Raw genomic sequence first — 22,178 nt, 5'->3', positions numbered from 1 at the left:
TACAATTCACAATCTGATTTCCGAATCTCTCCCTGACCACAATGTAACCTAATGAAATCTTCCTTATCTTCCGGCCGTTTCTAAGTGAACATCCTCCTCTTGTGATTCTTGAGCAGAGCCCATATTTTGCCATACCTCTTTCTTCCACCCCTTCCCCTACACCGCACTCCAGTCACCCACGACTGTTGGGTTTTCATCTCCCTTTGCGTACTAAACTACCCGTTCAATATCCCCCATGCTTTCTATTTCTCTTCATCTTCTTCTTGCGACGTCGACATGTATACCTGAACTGTTGTCGGCGTTAGATTGCTGTCAATTCATGAGTACAACCCTATCACTGAGCTGTTCAAAGGAATTCACTCTCTGCCTTAAGGTCCTACCCATAACGAAATCTACTCCCGTTATACCATTTTCTGCTGCCGTTGATATTTCCATAGACTCATCTGACCAGAAATCCTTATTTTCGTTCCATTTCACTTCACTGACCCTAGCTGTATTTGAACTGAGCCTTAGTATTTCCCTTTTAAGATTTTCTAGCTTCCCTATCACGTTCAAACTTTTGACATTCCACGCCTCGACACGTATAACGGTACCCTTTCGTTGGTTATTCAATCTTTCTCTCATGGGCAACTCCCCCCTGGCAGTCCCCTCCCGGATAAAAATTGGCTTAAGCACGTATGCTCCTAAACCACTGGAGCAATTTCAGTCAGATTTTATTGACTGGAAGTAATCACTGTGGTTAGGAACCACCCACCTATCCAAGACGTGGGAATGGTGGTGAAAAAGCAGTGTAGCCCATGACGCGAGAATACTCACATTTTAGTTATCCATTATTTGAGAACGAGAGCACTAAGAGACTTACAACGAGCCTTACACACAATTTCACACCTCTATGAAACTTTTCTCGCTGAAGTCCCCCACAAAATGATGAAAACAAGAAAGTTTTTCGTTTACTACATTTTCTTTTTTTCGTGCAGTGAAACTGCCACATGTAGCATGACGATCAAGTTTATTATTTCTTTAATATTAACTGTATTTGCCACAAATTTCGCAGACAATATTCACATATACCACTTAATATACCAGAAAAATTACATCGCGGTGCGACACTTAGATTAGGAGATTCGACGTCATAAACATTGAGATGCATGAGAACTACTGCATCGTGCACGACGTTTTAATTTAGTACTTCTTTACTACTAACTCTGTTAGCAACACATTTCTCAAGCGGTATCCACATATGCTACTGAATCTACCGACAAAAATATATCATTTCACTACCGATAGTTCAGGAGTTGTGACGACAAATTCTGAGATGCGAGAAAAAACTGCCACACCTTCATGACGTTTTAATTTAGTATTTCTTTGCTACTAACTCTATTCGCAACACATTTCACACACAGTATCTACATATGCTGCTGAATACCTGGAAGAATATACCATTTTGTAAAACATTGTTCACCAGATATGACGCCATAAGCTTTGAGCTGCGTGGAAATGAAATTGCACAGCGAAATTCACTAGATGTACAGGTGAACTATGTGTATAAATGCGCGTGAAATATGTTAATTATGTGTGAAATATATTTGACAAATGTGTATGCGAACAAAGCCACGGATAAGAAGCCCACCCTAAAGCCCTGGAACGATTTTATCAATTTGGGTAAACATATATGTTACAACCTGGAAAGAAATACTGTAAGGGCAAAACCACCAAGTTCCTACTGAGGTGATGATAGTACAAAAAGACAGGAGGGAAGGTGAGGAGATCGACAGCAACATGGAGAAGGAAGAGACAGGAACAGATAGGAGGAGAAGGGAATGGACAGATGTAGAGGTGGGAAAAATGGACAGAGGGACGGGAGAGGAAGTGATGGACAGAGAGTGGGGAGAGGAGGAGGCAGACAGAGAGAGGGGAAAGGAGGAGATGGAGACAGAAAAGAAAGGGGAGGAGATGAACAGGGAGAGAGGGAGACAGAACAAGTTGGAGGGGGGAGAGGAGATGGACAGGGGGGGGCGGAGGAGATGGAAAGAGTGGGAAGGAGCTGGCTGACAGAGGGTGGAGGAGGTAATGTATAGAGGCAGGAGTAAGAGGAGATGCACAGGGAGTGGGGGGGGGGTTATGGAAGAGGTGGACAATGAGAAGGGGCGATGGGGTGGACAGACAGAGGAGGTTTTTAAGATGGACAGAGAAGGGACAGATGGAGGTTATGGACAGTGTCAAGAGACAGAGAGCGCAGGGAGGAGGAGGTGGGTAGAGAGAGGGGGAAGGAGGAGGTAGACAGAGAGAGGTGGTAAGACAAACAGAGGAGGAGGGTGAGATGGACAGAGAGAAGTGGGAGGCTAAGATAGAGAACTAGGGAGGAGGAGATGGACAGAGAGAGGGGAAGAGTAGATGGTCATAGAAAGAAGGGAAGAGGAGATGGTGAGGGACATTGGGGAGGAGTAGATGGAAAGGGAAAGGATAGGCATAGACAGAGGGGGTTGATGGATGGAGAAGGTAGGAGGAGACTGGCAGCGGGGAGGGGGAGGAGATGCTCAGACAGAGGGGAGGAGGAGACAGCGATGAGGAGAAGATGGAGGGAGGGGGAGATGGACAGAGAGAAGGGGGGGGGGGAAAGAGAAATATGGGGTAGGAGGCAATGGACAGAGAGGGGGAAGGAGGTTACCGACAGAGAGAAGGAGAGGAGGAGATGCTCAGAGAGACAGGGGAGGAGCAGATGGACAGAGAGAGGGAAGGAGGAATTGTGTGCAATGTATGTGACATATACACTACTGGCCATTAAAATTGCTACACCAAGAAGAAATTCAGATGATGAACGGGTATCACTGGACAAATATATTATACTAGAACTGACATTTGATTACATAATCACGCAATTTGGATGCATAGATCCTGAGAAATCAGTACCCAGAACAACCACCTCCCGCCATAATAAAGGTCTTGATACACCTGGGCATTGACTCAAACAGAACTTGGATGGCGTGTACAGGTACAGTTGCCCATGCAGCTTCAACACGATACTACACAGTTCATCAAGAGTAGCGATTGGCGTATTGTGACGAGCCAGTTACTCCGCCACCATTGACCAGACGTTTTCAGTTGGTGAGAGATCTGGAGAATGTGCTGGCCAGGACAGCAGTCGAACATTTTATGTATCCAGAAAGGCCCGTACAGGACCTCCATCATGCGGTCGTGCATTATCCTGCTGAAATAGAGGGTTTCGCAGGGATCGCATGAAGGGTAGAGCCACGGGTCGTAACACATCTGATATGCAACGTCCACTGTTCAAAGTGCCGTCAATGCCAAGAAGAGGTGACCGAGACGTGTAACCAATCGCACCCCATACCATCACGATAACTTATTTACACTTGTCACGTTTGGACATGAAATTAATAAGTTCTTCTTTGCGTTCGAATAGTTGCCCTGCACTCTATTTCTAGCACGCTGGACAGCACACAGAATGACACATTGCACTGCACGGCGGTACTGACCTCGGGGTCGAAGTAGGCCAAGCAAGGGTATATGATGCCATCATTGGGATCTTGGTAGAACAGTGCAGGCAGTTTGACTTTGAAGCGGGAGTCAGGGCCGTAGTCGTAGCAGCCGTTGCCTGCGAAGCGGCCGAACAGCTCCGGGGTCGTGGGGGCGTACTCTCGGTACACGCACAGCTCCGCCTCCTGCTGCGACGACGGCCAACACAGCACCTGCCGAAGAGTGGAACGTCAACAACATAGTCTGGCTACTCATACCAAGGTACCTGTCTAATGAAGAAAATGATTCACAGCTTTAATGACGAACTCGATCCACCAAGTCAGATTTGGGTCGTGCGCCTAAATTTTTGAGCACCATTACGTTTTGCACTTGCATGTTACTCTACCACTGTTATTTGTTTAAAAGTATACGACTAAATTTTCTCATTTTGAGACTAATGGAGGGGCGATCTGTTTTACTTGTCAAAACATTCAACAACCTAGATCGCATAAATATTTATCTAAGACAACAGGTTTCGACAAACTTTGGTGTCAACCTTATATCTTGAAAATCTTTTTGTTGTGAACCACGCTCATTTTACATTGGACTCCACCCCCCGTTGTCACCTGTGTAAAATCAGCACGTTATAAAAGGTTTGTCACAAGTAAAATACGGTACTTAAAAAGATAACATACCTTGTGGAAATGCACATGCCCATTTAAGATCCGTACCCAAAGACTGGAAAGTTGCACAGGTCACACCAATATTCAAGAAAGGTAATAGGAGTAATTCACTAAATTACAGACCCATATCGTTAACGTCGATATGCAGCAGGATTTTGGAAAATATATTGTGTTCGAACATTATGAATTACCTCGAAGAAAACCGTCTATTGACACACATTCAACATGGGTTTAGAAAACATCGTTCCTGTGAAACACAACTAGCTCTTTTTTCACAGGAAGTGCTGAGTGCTATTGACAAGGGATTTCAGAACGATTCCGTATTCCTGGATTTCCGGAAGGCTTTTGACTCTGTACCACACCAGCGGCTCGTAGTGAAATTGCGTGCTTATGGAATATCGTCTCAGTTATGTGACTGGATTTGTGATTTCCTGTCGGAGGGGTCATAGTTCGTAGTAATTGACAGAAAGTCATCGAGTAAAACAGAAGTGATTTCTGACGTTCCCCAAGGTAGTGTTATAGTCCCTTTGCTGTTCCTTATCTATATAAAAGATTTGGAAGACAATCTGAGCAGCCGCCTTCGGTTGTTTGGCGATGACGAGATCGTTTACCGACTCATAAAGTTATCAGAAGATCAAAACGAACTGCAAAACGATTTGGAAAAGATATTTGCATGGTGCGAAAAGTGGCAGTTGACCCTAAATAACGAAAAGTGTGAGGTCATCCACGTGAGTGCTAAAAGGAACTCGTTAAACTTAGGTTACACGTCAAATCAGTCTAATCTAAAAGCCGTAGGTTCAATTAAATACCTAGATATTACAATTACGAACAACTTAAATTGGAAGGAACACATAGAAAATGTGGCGAAGGCTAACCAAAGACTGCGTTTTGTTGGCAGGACACTTAGAAAATGTAACAGACCTACTATGGAGACTGCGTACACTACTCTTGTCCGTACTCTTTTAGAATACTGCTGCGCGGTGTGGAATCCTTATCAGATAGGACTGATGGAGTACATCGAAAAAGTTCAAAGAAGGGCAGCACGTTTTGTATTATCGGGAAATATGGGAGAGAGTGTCACAGAAATGATACAGGATTTTGGGCTGGACATCGTTAAAAGAAAGCCGTTTTTGTTGCGACGGAATCTTCTCACGAAATTCCAATTACCAGCTTTCTCCTCCGAATGAGAAAATATTTTTTTGACACCGACTTGCACAGTTGGAGTTGACGGGAAATTGAGTTCATGGTGCAGAGTAGTTTCAGGGGTAAGACAAGGCTGCAACCTGTCTCCACTGTTGTTCATATTATTTATGAAACATATGTTGAAAACAATAGACTGGCTGGGGGAGATTAAGATATGTGAACACAAAATAAGCAGTCTTGCATATGCGGATGACTTAGTTGTGATGGCAGATTCGATTGAAAGTTTGCAAAGTAATATTTCAGTGCTAGATCAGGAATGTAAGGACTATGGTATGAAGATTAGCATCTCCGAAACGAAAGTAATATAAGTGGGAAAGAAATATAAACGAATTGAGTGCCAAATAGGAGGAACAAAGTTAGAACAGGTGGACAGTTTCAAGTACTTACGATGCAGATTCTCACTGGATGGCAACATAGTGAAAAAACTGGAAGCGAGTTGTAGCAAAGTTAATGCACTGAGCGCTCATCTACGATCTACTCTCTTCTGCAAGAAGGAAGTCAGTACCAAGACTAAGTTTTCTGTGCACCGTTCAATCTTTCGACCAACCATATCAAGAAGGTTGAGGTTACTGATATGAAAGTAGCTAGGATGATTGCAGGTACTAGTAGATGGGAACAATGGCAGGAGGGTGTCCACAATGAGGAAATCAAAGAAAAACTGGGAATGAACTCTATAGATGTAGCAGTCAGGGCGAACAGGCTTAGATGGTGGCGTCATGTTACACGCATGGGAGAAGCAAGGTTATCCAAGAGACTCATGGGTTCAGCAGTAGAGGGTAGGAGGAGTCGGGGTAGACCAAGAAGGAGGTACCTGGATTCGGTTAAGAATGATTTTGAAGTAATAGGTTTAACATCAGAAGAGGCACCAATGTTTGTACTGAATAGGGGATCATGGAGGAATTTTATAACGCTGAAAGGCATAATCAGTCTTAAATGATGATGATGATGATGACGACCTGCACAGGGAGGAACGATCACCACGATAAAACAAGGGAAATCAGAGCTCGTACGGAAAGATATAGGTGTTCATTATTTCCGCTCGCTATATGAGATTGGTATAATAGAGAATTGTGAAGGCGATTGGATGAACTCTCTGCCAAGCACTTAAATGTGATTTGCAGAGTATCCATGTGGATGTAGATGCAGAACTGATCAGCCAGAACATTACGAGCACCGACCTACTATCAATATAAACTAGTGCAGGTGATAGCAGCGTAAGTGGCGAGGAATGACAGCTAGTCAGACACACGCACGGTGTATGCAGTATCAGTGAGCTTGTTACCCACTGTAGAATGGGGAAGGCACCCGATCTATCTTAGTTTCTCTGACGACAGATTGTGATGGCCCAGAGGATCGGCACAAGCATTTCGGAAACTTCACGACTTGTCCGGTGTTAGAGGAGTACTGTGGTGAGTGTCTTTAACACGCGGCGAAACCAAAGTGAAAGCATGTCCAGTCGTCGTGGCGTTGGGGGCTACTACTCATTACAGATGTCAGACGTCGAAGCCTAGGTAGGTTGGTAAAACAGGCCAGGCAGCGAACTATGGCCGAAATAACATCAGGCTTTAATGTTGGGCAGAGTACAAGTGTGGCTGAACAAACACAGAGAACTCGTAACGATGAGCCACCGCAGCCGACGACCCACGCATGTGCCCATGTTAACAATATTACATTGACGGCTGTGACTGAAATGGGCAAGTGATCATCAGCACTGGACGCTGGCGCAGTGCAAGAGCGTTGCATGGTCTGATGAATCTCGATACCCTCTTAGTCATGCCGATGGGGGGGGGGGGGGGGGGGGCACAAATCCGTCGTCGTCCAGGGGACAGCTCCTTGACACCTTTACGGCGGGATGGAGACAAGCTCGTGGCGGCTCCATTAAGCTGTGGGAAACGTTCATATGGGCATCCATGGATCAAGTGCAGATCGTGCAAGGCACCACGACGGCCAAGGAGGATCGTACATTGGTTGCAGACCACGTACAACCCGTCATAACGACCATGTTTCCCGACGGCATTTTTCAACAAGAGTATGGTGGAGTGGTTGGAGGAACACAGTGGCGAGTTCTAGATGATGTGCTGGCCCCCCAATGCGACAAATCTTAACCTGATCGAACACATCTGGGATGTGCTGAACGTGGCGTCAGAGCTCGTCGTCCCCCTCGCCGGAATTTATGGGAATTAGGTGCCTGGTGTGTGCAGATGTAGTGCTAGCTCCCGCCGCCAGCGACCTATGAAGGCCTCATTGATTCCATACCATGACGTGTCGCTGCTATTATCCGTGACAGAAATGGGCATACCGGCTATTAGGTAGACGGTATAATATTCTGGCTGATCGGTGTATACAGAATGAATCTTTTTAATCCAGCATGGGGAATAACTAGGGATAGAGATGAAATACGGCAAAATGTTCCAGATACAAGTTTTAGGTGGCAAAAAGTGTCACGTATTGCTACTAACTGCCATGACTTTGAACGTGATTTTCAAGTTGATTTTGAGGTTAAAGTGATTTTTCAAAAGGGGAATCCTAATATTTGATTCAATATTAGAAAAAAAGCGGTAAATCTTACGTATAAAGAGATGTACTATTCAAGGTCGTGGCTAGCTCATTGAAGGTCAAATAAGCAAATATCTTTTTTTAGTTCTAGCAGGGATTCACTTAGAATAGAGGAGAGATACAGTAAAATACAATGTAAGATACAAATTGGAAAGAGCATTCCCAGGAATGGAGGTGAGGGCACTCATTAAACGACTTGTGAATCAAAGATTTACGTTTTATTTGTGTTTGTTCTGTCTTGAAAATGCCATAATAACAATTATGCTCTGTGATGTATTTATTTTTTCCAGTAAACACAATAATTAAAATTTAAAGTTCAAATCTCTGTTCGCCCTTTCCAAAACCAATGTCAGAAAAAGGAGTTTCCATGAAACAAAACTCAACCTTCGAACGACCCTCGATTATGACCACTAAAATCATAGTTTACGGTAACGATACGTGATATCTTATGCCCCTTCCAATCTGCATCCAACATTATATTTTGCTGTATAACCTCCTCTATTCCGAGTTAATCCCTACTAGAACTAAAAACATATTTTCTTACTTGACATAATTGAACCTTGCCCTAACCTCTAAAAACGTTTATACGTAAAATTTGTCGTCCTTAATCTCGAATCAAATATTAGGATTTCCATTTTAAAATATCACATTAATCTCCAAATCAACTTGAAAGTCACGTTCAAGTTTGGCACTGATTTATTCCTCATTATGAATTAAAATAGTCCATACTGTCTAATGCTCACAGATGCTTGTACATCGCAAAAACACAGTACTCAGTGGCACATCTGTTTACGTATTTTCACACGTACATCTTATTATTTAATCCAATGTTGCATCAAAATGTCGTTTTGTTTTGAATAATGTAATGATAATTGTCGTATAAATAAAGCTTTCATATTGCATCGAGAATAAATGTCATATACACTTTTTTCAAAACAGAAAACATTTTCTGTAAAAGTTAATACTTCTAGAATGAATTTCTCATTCTGCAGTGGGAGAGTGTGCTGATATTAAACTTCCTGGAACATTAAAACTGCATGCTAGAAGCGTGACTCGAGCTCAGGACCTTTGTCTTTCACGGGCAAGTGCTCTATCGACTGAGCTACCCAAGCACCCCTCGCAGCTGTACTTACGGCAGAATCTCATCTGCTGCCTCCTAGGCAAGGGTCCCATTACCACTTTCTTGCATAAACGTATTTGTTCACTATTTCGCATTTAAGATTTTGTATTACTCAACATACAGTTATCAACTATCAGTTGGTCATGTAGTTCAGACAGTTTAATTCAATAAATATCTCGGAAAAATTTTGCACTAGAACCACATTATTCGAAACAATATACTTATTTTTATGTTAATTGTATTAAATCTACCTAAATGAAAATACTTAGTTACTCAAATAAAACACTTCAAAATATTCTCTTTTCTAGTAACGCGTAGGATTTACGATTCAGTGTGTTATTTATGTCAGTGAACTATCCAAGCTTGGCGGTATTTTAGAGTTATTCCATAGAAGATGAAGTCGTAACAGTTAATAAAATTATCAGAGGAAGTGTGACTTCTTTATGAAAGGGTATTGCAGTCATGGGCAGAAAAATACTAACATTTCAGTTACACAGGATGTATTTGTAAGCTACTGAAAATATGAATTAATATGAACTTTCTAGTCTTCATATGTTTATGAAATTAATATTATTGTAGCAATTAAGGGGCCTTTTAGAGTCTATAAGGCAACTTTCAGCAGTGCTCAGTTGGCAGTGATCATAAATCTCGTAGATAAAACCGGCCCCATGCAGTAACAATTGACAAATGGGTACTCTCATATGGATCTGTGTCATAGAATAAACTGTAGGTGTGTGGTAATAACAAATGATATAATTACAGACCTATACTCGATTTCTCACATGTAAAATAAATGCGGATTCTGAACTTGCTCTGAAACATTCATGATACAGCAATTGTTCAGATTGCAGTCAATACGTATGAGCCAAGATCGTAAGTTGTTTCTGATAACGACCTAAACAACAAGGATAGAAATGGCCAGTGTTACTCCACAAGCTCATTGACCAGTGCAATCAAATGGATACAACAGTACTTAAATGTCTGTGAAATATGTTGAACAGACTTTCAGTCCTCTGTCAGCTAGTTTTCATTACAGAAAACAATCAGTTCTACAGATGAAGAATGGTGTGAGTGCAGTATGTTTGTTGGGTTATTTCATCAAAGAAGAAGTCCAACAGTTAATAAAATTGATAATACAATGTAGGATTCCATGGCTGATATTCATGTAAAATTTTGGGCTGACAGGCCGTGGTGAATACGTAAAACTATCCCGTAACGTTTCGTTTCCGATTGTGGGTGACATCCTCAGAGGTGAAGCCCATTAATCTTCGAGAATGTCTCCCGAAACCGGAGATGAAACGTTAGGGGAAAGTTTTACATGACAATCAAGTTCTGTCAGCCCGGAATTTTTTAGTGAAGTTATTGCAATTGTTAATAAAAATGCGGTTTATTTAGGAACGGGCATTGTGCATTGAAGAACCTAGGCAAGATTTATGGAAAATTGTCCTCCCTCTAGACAACTGGAACTTTTTAGTGGATATTGCAACACAGCAGTCCCAGAGGACGTGGAAATGATTGTTGTTGTTGTTGTTGTTGTTGTCTTCAGTCCTGGGACTGGTTTGATGGAGCTCTCCATGCTACTCTATCCTGTGCAAGCTTCTTCATCTCAGAGTACCTACTGCAACCTACATCCTTCTGAATCTGCTTAGTGTATTCATCTCTTGATCTCCCTCTACGATTTTTACCCTCCACGCTGCCCTCCAATGCTACATTTGTGATCCCTTGATGCCTCAGGACATGTCCTAGCAACCGATCCCTTCTTCAAGTCAAGTTGTGCCACAAACGTCTCTTCTCCCCAATCCTATTCAATACCTCCTCATTAGTTACGTGATCTATCCACCTTATCTTCAGCATTCTTCTGTAGCACCACATTTCGAAAGCTTCTATTATCTTCTTGTCCAAACTGGTTATCGTCCATGTTTGACTTCCATACATGGAAACACTCCATACAAATACTTTCAGAAACGGCTTCCTGATACATAAATCTATATTCGATGTTAACAAATTTCTATTCTTCAGAAACGCTTTCCTTGCGATTGCCAGTCTACATTTTATATCCTCTCTACTTCGACCATCAACAGTTATTTTACTTTCTAAATAGCAAAACACCTTTACTACTGTAAGTGTCTCATTTCCTTATCTAATTCCCTCATCATCACCCGATTTAATTTGACTACATACCATTATCCCCGTTTTGCTTTTGTTGATGTTCATCTAATACACTCCTTTCAAGACTCTGTCCAATCCGTTCAACTGCTCTTCCAGGTCCTTTGCTGTCTCTGACAGAATTACAATGTCATCGGCGAACCTCAAAGTTTTTACTTCTTCTCCATGAATTTTAATACCTACTCCGAATTTTTCTTTTGTTTCCTTTACTGATTGCTCAATATGCAGATTGAATAACATCGGGATAGGCTACAACCCTGTCTCACTCCTTTCCAAACCACTGCTTCCCTTTCATGCCCCTCGACTCTTATAACTGCCATCTGGTTTCAGTACAAATTGTAAATAGCCTTTCTCTCCCTGTATTTTACCTCTGCCACCTTCAGAATTTGAAAGAGAGTATTCCAGTTAACATTGTCAAAAGCTTTCTCCATGTCTACAAATGCTAGAAACGTTTGACTTTCCTCAACCTTCCTTCTAAGATAAGTCGTAAGGTCAGTATTGCCTCACGTGTTCCAACATTTCTACGGAACCCAAACTGATCTTCCCCGAGGTCCGCATCTACCAGTTTTTCCATTCGTCTGTAAAGAATTCGCATTAGTATTTTGCAGCTGTGACTTATTAAACTGATAGTTCGGTAATTTTCACATCTGTCAGCACCTGCTTTCTTTGGGATTGGAATTATTATAATGTTCTTGAAGTCTGAGGGTATCTCGCCTGTCTCATATATCTTGCTCACCAGCTGGTACAGTTTTGTCATGACTGGCTCTCCCAAGGCCGTCAGTAGTTCTAATGGAATGTTGTCACCTCCCGGGGCCTTGTTTCGACTCAGGTCTTTCCGTGCTCTGTCAAACTCTTCACGCAGTATCTTATCTCCCATTTCGTCTTCATCTACATCCTCTTCCATTTCCAAGTACATCGCCCTTGTATGAACCCTCTATATACTCCTTCCAACTTTCTGCTTTCCCTTCTTTGCTTTGAGCTGGGTTGCCTTCTGAGCTCTTGATATTCGTACAAGTGGTTCTCTTCTCTCCAAAGGTCTCTTTAATTTTCCTGTAGGCAGTATCTATCTTACCCCTAGTGAGATAAGCCTCCACATCCTTACATTTGTCCTCTAGCCATCCCTGCTTAGCCATTTTGCACTTCCTGTCGATCTTATTTTTGAGACGTTTGTATTCCTTTTTACCTGCTTCATTTACTGCATTTTTTTTCTCCTTTCATCAATTAAAGTCAATATTTCTTCTGTTACGCAAGGGTTTCTAGCAGCCCTCGTCTTTTTACCTACTTGATCCTGCTGCCTTCACTACTTCATCCCTTAGAACTACCCATTCTTCTTCTACTGTGTTTCTTTTCCACATTCCTGTCAATTGTTCCCTTATGCTCTCCCTGAAACTCTGTACAACCTCTGATTCTTTCAGCTTATCCAGGTCCCATCTCCTTCAATTCCCACCTTTTTGCAGTTTCTTCAGTTTTAATCTGCAGTTCATAACCAATAGATTGTGGTCAGAGTCCACATCTGGCCTTGGAAATGTCCTACAGTTTAAAACCTGATTCCTAAATCTCTGTCTTACCATTATATAATCTATCTGATATCTTTTAGTATCTCCAGGATTCTTCCATGTATACAACCTTCTTTTATGATTCTTGAACCAAGTGTTAGCTATGATTAAGTTATGCTCTGTGCAAAATTCTACCAGACGGCTTCCTCTTTCATTTCTTATCCCCAATCCATATTCACCCACTATGTTTCCTTCTCTCCCTTTACCTACTGACGAATTCCAGTCACCCATGACTATTAAATTTTCGTCTCCCTTCACTACCTGATTAATTTCTTTTATCTCATCATACATTTCATCAATTTCTTCATCATCTGCAGAGCTAGTTGGCATATAAACTTGTACTACTGTAGTAGGCGTAGGCTTTGTGTCTCTCTTGGCCACAATAATGCGTTCACTACGCTGTTTGTAGTAGCTTACCCACACTCCTATTTTTTATTCATTATTAAACCTACTCTTGCATTACCCCATTTGATTTTGTATTTATAACCCTGTATTCACCTGACCAGAAGTCTTGTTTCTCCTGCCACCGAACTTCAGTAATTCCCACTATATCTAACTTTAACCTATCCATTTCCCTTTTTAAATTTTCTAACCTACCTGCCCGATTAAGGATCTGACATTCCATGCTCCGATCCGTAGAACGCCAGTTTTCTTTCTCGTGATAACGACGTCCTCCTGAGTAGTCCCCGCCCGGAGATCCGAATGGGGGACTATTTTACCTCCGGAATATTTTACCCAAGAGGACGCCATCATCATTTAATCATACAGTAAAGCTGCATGCCCTTGGGAAAAATTACGGCTGTAGTTTCCCCTTGCTTTCAGCCGTTCGCAGTACCAGCACAGCAATGCCGTTTTGGTTATTGTTGCAAGGCCAGATCAGTCAATCATCCAGACTGTTGCCCCTGCAACTACTGAAAAGGCTGCTGCTCCTCTTCAGGAACCACACATTTGTCTGGCCTCTCGACAGATACCCCTCCGTTGTGGTTGCACCTACGGTACGGCCATCTGTATCGCTGAGGCACGCAAGCCTCCGCACCAACTGCAAGGTCCATGGTTCATGGGGGGGGGGGTGCAAATGATTATCGCCATCTTTCTGAGTTCTAAAAAGGTCGACTCATAACCTACATTTTCGGATAACTGAAATAATTGATGACACCTGTTCTTAAAGTCCCTATTCTCTGTGAAAAAGCATCGGTTCTGAAGAACAAGTTAAATGTAATTAAAACGTAGAATCAGGTGTTACCGTGTCTTTATTGTGCGACTGCTTCAACGCAATAGTGATCGAAAGAATTTTGACAACCGTTAAAAATTGCAAAGTTCCTAGTGAAATTACATATAATGAAGTTAATTAATTTTTAGTGTAGATTGCAATGGTTATAGAAAACGATCGCCAGCTCGTGATGTGAGTGAACAATTCTGTATAGTTGTTAATCAATTTGAAGAAAAATTTATGTAATACTTAGTGAAAGACAGGTGGGAACGGACGAAATAACACTGACTCGAGCAACAAGAAGCAAATCTGATCGAGAAGACAGTAAAGTAAATTGTTTTAAGCATACGCATTTGACTGCTGATTGTTTTGGCACTCAGTTTGCGTAATAAATTGGTTCGCGCAGCCTGCCGAAATGCCTACTGTTAATATTACTACTTTTGTAATTGTTCTTAAGAATATTTTCTTTTAAGCAAAATATCTCTTATTAACGCATAACTTTCATTAAATAATTACTGATTAACTTTTGCGTAATACTGTTACATATTTTGGAAGTGAGAGCGGAAATTATTGATCACACAAAGAAATTAAACATTCTGATCTTCCATAATCTTTGAAAACTCACTGAAATTACTTTTTCATAACCACTGAATATTAATATTGGTTTTTTCAGCGAAGATTTCGCTGAGCAACAAAGTCCCTTATCTTTAATTATAACTCTCAATTATTTTCTAATATTTGATAGCTTTCACTTTTTTAACCAAATTAAATTAGCTCAGCGATTTTAATCTTTTTTATCATCAACAGTGACACTTAGAACTAATTACGAGGGTCTTTCCAAAAGAAATGGACACTATTTTTTTTTTGTAAAAATACAGTTTTCATTCTGGATGAGTGAAAGTTTTACAGTGTGTAGATACATCCTTCCCGCTTGTTTTCAAACTTAGTTCAACCTATTTCCGTGAGTGGCACTATCACAGCATGTCTTCAACGTGGCTGTTACACTTGACGTTCGTCAGAATCAACGTGCTGTCATATAATTCTCGTGCTGTGAAAACAAGACAGTGAGAAACATCCACAAGATATTGAAAAAGGTGTATGGAGACGCTTGCTGTCGATCGCAGTACAGTTAGTCGGTGGGCAAACAAGTTACGTGATGAAAGCGGACATGGAAATATTGAGAACTGTCCTCGCACCGGCAGGCCTCGTAGTGCACACACTCCAGAAAATATGTAGAGAGTTAGAGAATTGGTGACTGCCGACAGACGCATCACAGTGAACGAATTGTTACGCTACGTTGGGATAGGGGAAGGAAGTGTTTGCAGAATACTGAAAGTGTTGCCGTTAAAAAATGTTTGTGCTAGGTGGCTTCCCAGGATGTTGACAGTGGCTCACAAAGAAACAAGAAAAACGACATGCAGCGAACTTTTAGAACAGTACAAGAATGGTGGAGATGAATTTCTTGGAAGAATTGTGACAGGTGATGAAACATGGCTCCATCATTTTTCACCAGAGACGAAGAGGCAATCAATGGAGTGGCATCATGCAAATTCACCCAAGAAAAAAAATTCAAAAACGACACCTTCTGCTGGAAAAGTTATGGCTACGGTGTTTTTTGATTCCGAAGGACTCTTGCTTGTGGACATCATGCCAAGTGAAACCACCATAAATTCTGATGCATATGTAACGACACTGAAGAAACTTCAAGCTCGACTCAGTCGTGTTCGACCACATCGGCAAAAGCAGGATGTTTTGCTGTTGCACGACATTGCACGGTCACATGTCAGTCAAAAAACCATGGGAGCGATCACTAAACTCGGATGGACAACACTGAAACAACCGCCTTACAGTCCTGACCTGGCTCCATGTGACTTTCATCTCTTTGGTAAACTGAAAGACTCTCTTCGTGGAAGAAGGTTTGAAGATGATGACTCCCTTGCGCACCCTGCCAAACAGTGGCTCCAACAGGTTGGTCCAGAATTTTAACGTGCGGGTGTACACGCGCTGGTTCCAAGATGGCGTAAGGCAGTTGAGAGGGATGGAGGTTATGTGGAGAAATGAAAATATTGTTCCTAAAGGATGTATCTACACACTGTAAAACTTTCAAACATGTAGAATAAAAAAAGAATTTAAAAAAAGTGTGCATTTCTTTTGGAGTGATCCTTGTAATAATGACAGGGTAGGACCCTACTTAGTAACTGTTCATGTTTAAGCCCTTGTAACACAGCGTTAACGTTAAGTTGGCAATTATTCACAAAATGAAACTACACTCCTGGAAATGGAAAAAAAGAACACATTGACACCGGTGTGTCAGACCCACCATACTTGCTCCAGACACTGCGAGAGGGCTGTACAAGCAATGATCACACGCACGGCACAGCGAACACACAAGGAACCGCGGTGTTGGCCGTCGAATGGCGCTAGCTGCGCAGCATTTGTGCACCGCCGCCGTCAGTGTCAGCCAGTTTGCCGTGGCATACGGAGCTCCATCGCAGTCTTTAACTTTGGTAGCATGCCGCGACAGCGTGGACGTGAACCGTATGTGCAGTTGACGGACTTTGAGCGAGGGCGCATAGTGGGCATGCAGGAGGCCGGGTGGACGTACCGCCGAATTGCTCAACACGTGGGGCGTGAGGTCTCCACAGTACATCGATGTTGTCGCCAGTGGTCGGCGGAAGGTGCACGTGCCCGTCGACCTGGGACCGGACCGCAGCGACGCACGGATGCACGCCAAGACCGTAGGATCCTACGCAGTGCCGTAGGGGACCGCACCGCCACTTCCCACCAAATTAGGGACACGGTTGCTCCTGGGGTATCGGCGAGGACCATTCGCAACCGTCTCCATGAAGCTGGGCTACGGTCCCGCACACCGTTAGGCCGTCTTCCGCTCACGCCCCAACATCGTGCAGCCCGCCTCCAGTGGTGTCGCGACAGGCGTGAATGGAGGGACGAATGGAGACTTGTCGTCTTCAGCAATGAGAGTCGCTTCTGCCTTGGTGCCAATGATGGTCGTATGCGTGTTTAGCGCCGTGCAGGTGAGCGCCGCAATCAGGACTGCATACGACCGAGGCACACAGGGCCAACACCCGGCATCATGGTGTGGGGAGCGATCTCCTACACTGGCCGTACACCTCTGGTGATCGTCGAGGGGACACTGAATAGTGCACGGTACATCCAAACCGTCATCGAACCCATCGTTCTACCATTCTTAGACCGGCAAGGGAACTTGCTGTTCCAACAGGACAATGCACGTCCGCATGTATCCCGTGCCACCCAACGTGCTCTAGAAGGTGTAAGTCAACTACCCTGGCCAGCAAGATCTCCGGATCTGTCCCCCATTGAGCATGTTTGGGACTGGATGAAGCGTCGTCTCACGTGGTCTGCACGTCCAGCACGAACGCTGGTCCAACTGAGGCGCCAGGTGGAAATGGCATGGCAAGCCGTTCCATAGGACTACATCTAGCATCTCTACGATCGTCTCCATGGGAGAATAGCAGCCTGCATTGCTGCGAAAGATGGATATACACTGTACTAGTGCCGACATTGTGCATGCTCTGTTGCCTGTGTCTATGTGACTGTGGTTCTGTCAGTGTGATCATGTGATGTATCTGACCCCAGGAATGTGTCATTAAAGTTTCCCCTTCCTGGGACAATGAGTTCACGGTGTTCTTATTTCAATTTCCAGGAGTGTACTACGCTGGCTAGCCTTGATACACTTCTAAATATTAAAGTTGATCTGGTCTTACTTCGTTAACGCCGTAATTATGCCTGACCATAACACACCAGTCTGGTACCTTACTAATGCGCTGCATGCACTACATGCTGCTAGCAACCACTACGCATGAGCGCTACTGTCAGACTCTGCTGCACAAGAGTTCTCGCCAGACTCAACTGCAATGTGCCCGTCCGCGTCCAGCGACAATGTTCCCTGCTTCAAATATACTCTTTGACTATTCACAATAGCAAATCTCCCTGATTAAATCATAGAGTAAATATCCCTGGAATGAACATTGTGTTCAGCGCATGTTGTCAACATTAAACCAGGATTGTCACGTATTTTCGGGACTTCGCTGTGCGTGTGTGCTTTCCACAGAGTTTGAAGTTTATAATCAAGAGTTTCTGTTGTGTTTCACCGTTTGTTGATAGTGTAATAGCGATGGTGACTTACTGTTGTTACTACAGATGCAAAGAAATATATGTGAAAGGAGGGATAATAACTTTTCATGGGTACTAGCCCAGATAACGTATGAAACAGATTGCCCGATAGCTTGGTCTAGCAGGCAACCCTTGTCAGGGAACGGCCACCAGGCGGTAACAGCGTCTCACCCTTACTTGTGGAATCAACCACTAGATGGCACTCCGTTCTTTGAAATATGTGGCAACATCGGCAGAACGCGTCTGTGAAATACAGGTGTTTCGGGTCTAGTTTAGCAGGGGATACAACCCGTCGGCTATGACCAATAACGTCAGAATTAGCCAGAGAGCATCTGTTACAAAGATGAAAGACCTGAGAAGAATGTTCAGAAACAAAGGAATGCAAGAAAGATAAACTGTACTTCACAAATATAAGAGACAGTAGTATTTTCACGTTAACGATGTGTTTGTATTTAGTATTTCTCCGCAAAATACAATGGAAAGAAATGAATGAAATATATAACTAACAAAGAATACATCATGTTAAGTACAGTACGGGATACAAGTTCAGAGTACGTCGATTTCTTAGTTTCAACTAGCATTGCTGACCTGTTGTTCACTTGAACTATTTATCCCCTGCTTCACTAAACCGTAAATGAAACACCGGATACAAATTAAAAGCTCACTCAAAGCGTGTTGCTTAAGTACAGTACGGAATAGGAGTTTGTCGTAAGTCGGTTTCTTCGTTTTCACTAGCATTACTGTCCTGTTCTTCACTTGAACGATGTATCTTTCGCTTCAGAAACCCTAAGCGGAACACGGGATACAAATTGTAGATGTGTTGTTTATTTCGTCTCCGCTATTACTAACAGTCTTTTCTTACGTACATATCAGTGCTACTGATGACAGAAAGACCTACATATGTAATATAGGTATACCAGACTTCCGTTGACCTCTATATATGTACATTGGTAACGAAAAGGTGGAAATAGACGTAAGTTACATTTGCAACCTGTACCTCAATTGCACTACACGGAGACAAGAAGACGACACATATACAATTTGTATCCCGTACTTCACTATGGGTACAGCTTTCTTGTTGCCTAGGACGCTAATAGTATCCCATTCGTTACTTGAGCTACATAGCTATACGCAACATTTGTATCTTGCTCGCCAATTGACATATATAGTGTCAGTGTAAAGGCGAAGTGAAGGACAGGATACAAATTTTAGTAGTGTCGTCAGTGTAAAGGCGAAGTGAATGACGGGATACAAGTTGTAGTTGTGTCAGGGGTTTCGACTGTAATATAGCAAGTACACATTCGAAAATGTCGTACTGATACTAAGTGTGCTGGGAAACGAAAGAAGATCGACAGCTGAGAAATTTCTATTACGTACTTCACAACACGAAATTACACATAGTGGTGGAATAAAACAGTGAAATATGTCAAAATAGTGAAATACAGTGAAATAAGGTAGTTGGAAAGTGAACTTATCACACGGAAATATCGAGGAATAACCGAAGCTCGCCTAGACAGACAGTAACGAAAATTACATACCCACAACCAGACAAATTCATTCCTATAAACGAAAATAAGACACTAAAAATTGTTCTACAATAACAAACTAACACTCCAAATTACCTCAATATCATTACTAATAATTATTTTAATGTACGATGATAGCTCTTTCCGGAACACAGAACTGATTTATTATCTACGCCTCGAAGTGAAGACATTACTATCTATGACTAATTTATGACGTCACTGGTCAAAGCCGACGGGCTGTATCCCTTGCATCACTAGACCCCGTGTTTCTGACGTACCGGTGGTAGTGGATCGAGTAGTCATGCCGAGGGCCTGCGAGTATATCAACTGTGGAAGGAGTAGATGGACAAATCCTGAGCTAAAAATGTTCAAATTTCCCGTCAAAGATAAAGAAAGGTTACGGTAGTGGATTCAGGTAAATCAATAAATTAGTTAAGAGTAAGAATTAATAAAGAGCCCTAAGCATGAAATCTTTGCTGCGATTTGGACTTTTTTAAACTGTTTATTCACTTCACTATCGTAATTTTGGCTGTAGAGACATTTTTGTGTGCAATGTAAAAAGTGAAACCAATATAAGATATGGATAACAAAACGCAAAGCATTGTGTGGTAACATTTAGTAAACAATTTAAGAAGCATTACCTTACAAGACCTTTTCCTTGGTACTTGAAAATGGCTCTAGAGCTGAAATCGCAACAGTGAAATAAATGAATAATAGCTGTCATTTAACTGCTAGGTCATCGGTCCCTCTAAATCCTGGTAAATACTAGAGCGAACGAAGTGAACGAGTGTAAAACCTCGTCTACACTGCTGCAAACGAGTATTCATAGATAATTCGCCAATGTTCACTGCCATTCATTTATACTTGTGAACAAGCGTTTGTACTGGAATGAAGGGAGGAGAATAGAAGAGAACGAGCATAGCATGCAAACTATATATGGTGCCTATTTTAATTTGTTTTTATCTGTGCGCTAATAATCCATACACAGCTTTCACTCGAAAACAACACTACTTATAGTAACAGGTCAGCGCGAGTGCGGATATCCCCAGTAATAACTGTGTTGCAGATAAAAGCGTACTTCTGTTGCTAATATTTGCGGGTTATCTTTAAACTGTACAAAGTAAATTTTTAACATAATTATGGTTTGCCGTCTGTGGCTCTTCAAAGTTGACACCGCCAAAATATGTTCGAAAAACACGCTTTCACTTGCATATTACCGCGTTTGCAGCCCCCTTTCAACAACAATCCAAAATTCATCGTTTTGTGCCACTCTTATATCATTTACGATAAATTACATGCAAAGTAAAAGAATTTAAATTTGAAATGACTATCACTGAAATATGACCTGCCTTAATTCTCATCATAACCGAGTGCGGATTTTGAAAACTTTCTAGTGTTAACCTGCACGTGGAGATCTATTTTACCATCATAATCCGTATCAGAAGAGCTGTATAGCAAAGAGGAAATAGACGGCATGGAAGGCGAGTGTAAGACCTATGCGACTGCAATACATTTAAACAGTAACTCGCGAGAAATGTTTGTGTGTTACTTTTCATTTATTTCATTTCGCATATGATTGTGAGAAATAAACTTGGTTTGTAGAATTACAGGAGCTAAACTTCATTCTTGGATTGAAAACTCGGGAAAAACCACAGCCGATCATGAGCTACAGTCAGCAGTGTGAGGAATGCATTTCGCGCACAGCGCTCTAGCCGAACGCAAATCAGCGTCATTCAAGTCACTGAAGATACAGCGTTGCCAATTCCGCGACATGGATAGGTCAGTTAGCATTGTAGCGTCGCCTGCGACATCTGTTGACCGATGGGAAAACTATTTTTACGGTTGCCTGTTCCGCCGTAAGGACGGTCAATCTGTTTCTTACGTGATCTGGGGTACTACGTTTAAAAATTTCGAGGCGCATTATAATGAAGGCTTGATTCTGTGGACCGATTTTTCTACGATTTTATGACTATATAATAGATATTACGGCTCGTACAAAAGCTTACAAACAATCGCTTCCTTTCGTAAATTTGCTAGTCGAACAGGAAAGGGACTGGTTAGTTGTTTCAGCAAATACTATCCTCCATGCATTTAACAGTGACTTGTCGATTATGTATATAGATTTGAAAGACGGGAGAGAGATAAATTCAATGGAGTGGAAGTCTGCAATTGTCTTCATATAATGTGTGTGTCCAAACCTTTTTGTTTACTATGAAGTTACTGTAGGAGACCATGTTAAGTGTGTATAGGACATGGACAATGATAATGCGCGATCTATATTTTAGCTATGAACAACGAGTAAAGATGTGAAGATGTGGCTCCAGAAAAGAAGGAGGAGTAATTTTGTCCCCACAAAATATTCCAAAGTATGTTCAAAACACTTTGAAGAGGAACGTTTAGACAGAGAAAAATTTGGACGTGTGTGGCTGAAGGTAGATGCTATACCAACTATTTTTAATTTTCCACAGCACCTAATACCAATTTTTGCTTTCAGCGTAAATACATTTTCTGCACAAATCAAATAAAAAA

General features: G+C 42.1%; 1 protein-coding gene across 1 annotated transcript in view; it reads right to left on the bottom strand.

The window, feature by feature from the left end:
- The window catches only part of LOC126311851 (calcitonin gene-related peptide type 1 receptor-like), a 243,435-nt gene that overhangs the window by 96,730 nt on the left and 124,527 nt on the right, over positions 1–22,178 (bottom strand). Inside the window, exon 2 of the mRNA XM_049992237.1 lies at positions 3,495–3,707. Coding sequence (XP_049848194.1) covers positions 3,495–3,707 — 213 coding nt within the window. The remainder of the gene's footprint in view (positions 1–3,494; positions 3,708–22,178) is intronic.

The sequence above is a fragment of the Schistocerca gregaria genome, chromosome 1 (assembly GCF_023897955.1).
Source record: "Schistocerca gregaria isolate iqSchGreg1 chromosome 1, iqSchGreg1.2, whole genome shotgun sequence".
Lineage (NCBI taxonomy): Eukaryota > Metazoa > Arthropoda > Insecta > Orthoptera > Acrididae > Schistocerca > Schistocerca gregaria.
Note: the sequence above shows the minus strand (reverse complement) of the source record. Positions and strands in the feature narration are given on the sequence as shown.